The sequence below is a fragment of the Camelina sativa genome, chromosome 18, assembly GCF_000633955.1.
Source record: "Camelina sativa cultivar DH55 chromosome 18, Cs, whole genome shotgun sequence".
NCBI classification, from domain to species: domain Eukaryota; kingdom Viridiplantae; phylum Streptophyta; class Magnoliopsida; order Brassicales; family Brassicaceae; genus Camelina; species Camelina sativa.
The window spans coordinates 13,464,881-13,470,880 of record NC_025702.1 but is presented as its reverse complement, the minus strand read 5'-3'; the positions used below and the strand labels follow the sequence as shown (position 1 = coordinate 13,470,880).

The 6,000-nt window shown below is 35.3% G+C and overlaps 2 protein-coding genes across 2 annotated transcripts in view; one reads left to right on the top strand and one right to left on the bottom strand.

Annotated features, from left to right (window-relative positions):
• The window catches only part of LOC104761452 (myosin-2-like), an 8,396-nt gene extending 5,726 nt beyond the window's left edge, over positions 1-2,670 (top strand). Inside the window, exons 18-23 of the mRNA XM_010484535.2 lie at positions 456-641; positions 722-1,063; positions 1,155-1,398; positions 1,494-1,609; positions 1,696-1,908; positions 2,003-2,670. Coding sequence (XP_010482837.1) covers positions 456-641; positions 722-1,063; positions 1,155-1,398; positions 1,494-1,609; positions 1,696-1,908; positions 2,003-2,488 — 1,587 coding nt within the window. The 3' untranslated portion in view covers positions 2,489-2,670. The remainder of the gene's footprint in view (positions 1-455; positions 642-721; positions 1,064-1,154; positions 1,399-1,493; positions 1,610-1,695; positions 1,909-2,002) is intronic.
• On the bottom strand, positions 2,633-3,773 carry LOC104761453 (chlorophyll a-b binding protein 3, chloroplastic). Its single transcript, XM_010484536.2, has 3 exons — positions 3,553-3,773; positions 3,294-3,455; positions 2,633-3,215 (listed from the first exon to the last, which is right to left on the bottom strand). Exons 1-3 carry the CDS (start codon positions 3,676-3,678, stop codon positions 2,706-2,708), a joined length of 798 nt encoding a protein of 265 aa, XP_010482838.1. The 5' UTR covers positions 3,679-3,773; the 3' UTR covers positions 2,633-2,705.

Below are 6,000 nucleotides of genomic sequence, written 5' to 3'. Positions count from 1 at the left end.
TCTGTTCAGGAATATGAAGAAGATGGAATTGATTGGACTAAGGTCGAGTTTGTTGACAATCAAGAGTGCTTAGATCTAATTGAGAAGGTAATTAATGTGATTAGATCTAATTGAGAAGATTATTTTTGTCATGTTCTTTAAAGTAATCTTTTGAATATGTTTGCTTGTGTAGAAACCCATTGGTTTGTTGTCTCTACTAGACGAGGAATCAAATTTTCCAAAAGCAACTGATTTGACCTTTGCCAACAAGCTCAAGCAACACTTGAAGACCAACTCTTGCTTCAAAGGAGAGAGAGGTCGAGCCTTCAGAGTTAATCATTATGCTGGAGAGGTCAGTTGTTGCCCTTAAGTCCAAAAACTAGACGCTGTATGCTAAATAGGTTTATATGGATCTCTGTGTGTGTAGATTTTCTTGTATTTATGCTTTATGTTTTGAATGATGGTTTTGTTTACAGGTTCTCTATGATACAAATGGGTTTTTGGAGAAGAACAGGGATCCGTTGCCTGCTGATCTTATCAATCTTTTATCATCATGCGACTGCCAGTTGTTGAAATTGTTTTTTACCAAAATGCGTGACAAATCTCAGAAGCCACTCATGTTATCGGACTCCACGAGCCAAACTGTTGGAACAAAGTTCAAGGTAAAGATTTGCTGAATCCTGCAGAGTTGTTCAGTTGAGATCTACCTCGACGCACTCTCATGTTTATTTATCTCGTACAGGGTCAACTTTTCAAGTTGATGAGCACGTTAGAGAACACAAGTCCTCACTTCATTCGATGCATAAAGCCGAATTCGAAGCAGCTTCCCAGAGTTTATGAAGAGGATCTTGTCTTACAACAGCTTAGATGTTGTGGCGTGTTGGAAGTTGTTAGAATATCAAGATCTGGATATCCTACTCGTTTAACACATCAAGAGTTTGCAGGAAGATATGGGTTCTTATTGTCAGATAAAAATGTCTCTGAGGATCCTCTGAGCGTATCAATCGCTGTTCTTAAACAATATGACGTTCATCCTAAAATGTATCAAGTGGGTTATACAAAACTGTACCTTCGAACTGGGCAAGTAAGTGATTCTTCTTCACTCAGATGTATAGAGGCTGTTTCCTGATCTTGTCGATACAAATTCTTACGCAGTCATCTTCAAATGTTTTTAGATTGGTATCTTTGAAGATAGGAGAAAAAAAGTTCTTCAAGGCATAGTGGGCTTACAAAAGCATTTTCGTGGTCACTTGTCTCGTGAATACTTCCAAAATATGAGGGCTGTAGCATTGGTTCTTCAGTCATATGTACGAGGTGAAAATGCCCGAAGAAAGTTTGATGCTGAAGCAAAAATCCATGCAGATTCTGATTCTGAAACAAGCACAGATGAGTTGACTGCAGTCATACACTTGCAATCTGGTAAAGCCACACTATCTGCTTTGGTAAACTAAAGTATTTGGTTCTCAAATTTGGATAGTGTTTTTAAGGCTCATCATCATTTTTCTCTGTTGTAGCGGTTCGTGGATGGTTGGCTCGCAAACGTTTTAATAGTATGCAAAGACAGAAAGAATTACTCAATGTGACGACGAAATCAAAGAAGAAAGCAGGCATGAGGAGTTCAGACGACAAGGTATAGCTACTTGCTATCAACAGGAAGATTGTTCACTTCTGAATTATATATTACTACGCTATAACTTTCTCTCGTTTGCGGTTTAGGATATTCCTCTGGAACAGTTCCAAGTCCAACCAAAAACTATGTCTGATCTCCAAAAGCGAGTATTGAAATCTGAAGCAGCTTTAGCGCAGAAGGAAGAAGAAAACACAGCATTGAGAGAGCAGTTGAGGCAATTTGAGGAGAGATGGTCAGAGTATGAAGTAAAGATGAAGTCAATGGAGGACACATGGCAAAAGCAAATGTCGTCATTGCAGGTCTAATGTTTAACTGGTTATGAAAGTCCATTCACACACTCAACACGCCAAAGTTTTCTGAAATGTTCTAGTTTTGCATCATGTCTTTTTGCAGATGAGTCTTGCCGCAGCTAGAAAGAGTCTAGCTGCAGAGAGCATCACGGGTCAAGCAGGAGGACGACAAGACACATCAATATCACCTTTCGGGTATGAATCAGAGGACACAATGTCTACTGGAACTCCGGGAGTAAGAACTCCCACTACTAAGTTCACTAACGGAAACACTCCTGAGCTCAGAATCAGAGAGCTTAACGGAAGTTTGAACGCGGTTAATCATCTCGCAAGAGAGTTTGATCAAAGGAGACTCAATTTCGATGAAGATGCAAGAGCTATTGTGGATGTGAAGCTTGGAGTTGGACCGCAGGCAACTCCAAACGGGCAGCAACAGCAACATCCAGAAGATGAATTTAGGAGACTGAAGCAAAGATTTGAGACATGGAAGAAAGATTACAAAGCTAGATTAAGAGATACCAAAGCAAGACTCCATAGAGTAGATGGTGATAAAGGTCGTCACCGGAAATGGTGGGGAAAAAGAGGCTAGGGTTGTTTATTAGTGTGTGTGGAATCTTCCAGTTAGCTTTGTATTAGACTATTAGTATGTCGGATTCAAAATGTTAGATTGAGAGCAATGTAGATTTTAGCTGCGAGACATGTATTGATCGACTACTATTGTGCATAGCAGATAGAGATTTGTAATTTGAGAGGAACAAGAAAGGTTATGTTCATATCATTACAAGAATCACATTAAGACTTGAAATTTAAGCTCCAGGTGCAAACTTAGTTGCGAAAGCCCAAGCATTGTTAGCTACAGGGTTGTCAAGATGGTCAAGGAGATTCTCCAAAGGACCTTTTCCTGTAACAATGGCTTGAACAAAGAAGCCAAACATTGAGAACATAGCCAATCTTCCATTCTTGATCTCTTTGACCTTGAGCTCAGCAAAAGTAACTGGATCATCAGCAAGACCCAACGGGTCAAAGTATTGGCCACCGGGGTACAAGTCGTTGCCTTCACCAACACCATCAAGACCGTTGATGCGGAAACCTTCAACCAAGCCCATGAGGATGACTTGGAAGCCAAGGACGGCTAAAATGCTCTGAGCATGGACTAGGTTTGGGTTGCCTAAGTAGTCCAAGCCACCTTCAGAGAAGATCTGTGAACCGGCCTTGAACCAGACTGGTTCTTTGAAGTCCACACGTACCCACTTTTGAAGAACTTCAGGGGTTATGCAACCAAAAGCTCCCAACATTGCCCATCTCCCATGGATCACCTGAAAAATGATGATTAGTGATTTACTCTTTCATCAATGTGTCTCTTTGTATTCAGTGAGCGAGATTTAGAGACTAACCTCAAGAGCTCTGTTTTTGGCAAAGGCCTCAGGGTCTGCAGATAAACCAGCGGTGTCCCAACCGTAATCGCCGGGGAATTCTCCGGTGAGGTAAGATGGAGTTTGGACGGAGAAGGGTCCTAAGTACTTAACTCTGTCTGGTCCGTACCAAAGATCATTTCCCTTCACATAAAAATTTACATGAAAAAGTCGGACACAAACCCAAGAAGAAAGATGAAACCTTTTCATATGATGAGATTAAGACAAAAAGTAAACATACCATAGTGTATTTGGGAGATCCGAGAGAGACAACATCACGAAGAGGGTTAAAGCTTGAGCCTTTAGTCTGGCCAAGGAATGTTGTTGGGGTCAGAACACTGCTTGAGCTCGTGAATGTTGATGCCATTGTCTCTCTCTCTCTCGGCTTGAGCTTTCTCTTTTGCTTAGTGTTGTTGTTCTTCTTCTGCTTTTGCTGTTTGGTGAAAGTATTGGGTCTCAGGGACTTTGACTTTTATGTTAGTGTCTTGTGGATAAGAAAATAGGTGGGAGAATCAGAGATTGGGATATAGATAGAGAGTGAGATGTTGGGATTAGCCAATCAGGAATCAGCTTTGGATTTTGAAGTATCTCTAACTCCATCTCTTTTTTTTTTATCCATACTTCTTTTTTCCTTTCCCATTTAACGTTTTTTTTTTTAAAACTTTTTTTTTCTTTTTGAAAAATAACTTATGCTTCGAATATTTTTTTATAAATAAACAGAAGGGGTGTTATTGGTTATTGTATTTGGTCGAGTTGGAGACATTCAGATTTTTTTTTTCATTTCTGTTATTCAATTATGAGTTTCAAAACTTGATCAAAATTTTGGTGTTATTAGTTAATTTAAAGTATTATTGGATTCATAATTTATTGAAGTCAACAAAAAATTTGTGTTGTTCAAATAAAAAGAACATTTTCATAGTCTTTAAAATCTTATTTATTCGTTTACTGATCCCTATACATTATTATACCTCACAAAATACTGTTTTCATAATTTCTTGTAAGGCCATCTTTATCGGTAAAACATGATGGATGTTTTTAGCCCAGGAAAATAATAAATTTAATGAATAGTGGGCTTAGAACACAATTTTTTTATCTTAAAGTAGAACTGATTTAACGATAGTTCTTGTGTACGTGGCGTTACGGGAGTGGTTGAATTTGGTATTGTATTTTTAATTTGTTTTATTTTATTTTATTTACAATGTTTTTTGTTTCATTTGAATTTGGTATTGTATTTTGAATTTTAGTAAAAGTTTTTTTAGTTTGCAATTTAAATATAATTTTTAAAAGTTTTTAAAATTGTAATATGTTTAAGATTATTATATTATTAAATCTTATGATCTTAAACATGTTCTCCCAATAACTAACTTCTTAACAAAAACAAAAGATCTTACATTATTTTCATAATATTTTTACTTTAATAACATCCAAAAGTGTCCCCCATTAAAGATGCCTAAGTTGGTCGATATTCTCAAAAGTATTCTTTTAACATCAGAAAACAAAAAAAAAAATGCGCTAGCCACCTGAGAGGAAACATTTGTTTCTTTGTCGTAAATTTTCGAAAAATCCCTTTGTGACAACAATACTCACCTCTTTACTTTTATACAAAAAACCTAGGCTTTGAAATCTTAAGAGTTCGGAAAAGATTGAGAACTATTCTGAATCCAAAAAAATGGAAAAAAAAGATTTGAAGACAGTTCTGAAGTTGATATCCAAAATAATAGAATAAAAAGATTTGGGGTTGGTGTTAGATTATGTTTATATTGAACTAGTAGGTTCTCACATCCTAAATGAAGCAGAATTCTCACATAACAATTAGTACTAGTAGGTTGAACAAGATCATTATCCAAGCACACTGATTCTTCTTTTTTGAAGACATTGACTAAATAAAAAGTATGTTTTGCAACTTATAGTTCGTTCACCGGCTAAGACATATACTTTTGAGTATATACCTTGTGAGATTCACTCTTTGTTCATACTTAAAGGCTTTATTTATTCTCATTTTTTTAGGTAAGAACATCTAAGGATTTAAAAGGACAATTCTTGGGTTCACCTCTCTTTCTTATTCATCCCATCTCAATTATGAAAACAAATTTTTAATTAAAAAAACAAATTCTGTATATCAATTAATTTTAAAATTATTAATTCTAAACATTATATTGTAGTTTTTAATTATTACATCTCAACCGAAGTCACTTTTTTTATAAACATAAATTAAAATAAAATTTTATTTAATTATAAAATCTAAATCCTAACCATTCTTTTGTGAACCCAAACCGACATATAATTTCGTTTGATTATAAAATCTAAACCCTAACTACTCTTTTGTAAACCTAAACCGATATATAATTTCGTTTAATTATAAAATCTAAACTCTAACCACTCTTTTTTAAACCCAAACCGACATATAATTTTGTTTAATTATAAAATCTAAACCCTAACCACTCTTTTGTAAACCCAAACCGACATATAATTTCTTTTAATTATAAAATCTAAACCCTAACCATTCTTTTGTAAACCCAAACCGACATATAATTTTGTTTAATTATAAAATTTAACCCTAATTCTCTTTTATAAACCAATATATTTTTCTTAATAAAAACCTCTACAAAATTTGTTTCCTTACTTTGTTTTGTCTTTTATTTTAATTTTGATTTATTTTATAAATATAATATGACATGATATTTTGTTG

Coding starts and splice junctions, on each gene's coding strand:
- LOC104761453 (XM_010484536.2), bottom strand. CDS start 3,678: ATGGCATCAACATTCACGAGCTCAAGCAGTGTTCTGACCCCAACAACA. Junction 3,456..3,552: donor GATCTCCCAAATACACTATG/GTATGTTTACTT, acceptor TTTTATGTGAAG/GGAAATGATCTTTGGTACGG. Junction 3,216..3,293: donor CCAAAAACAGAGCTCTTGAG/GTTAGTCTCTAA, acceptor ATCATTTTTCAG/GTGATCCATGGGAGATGGGC.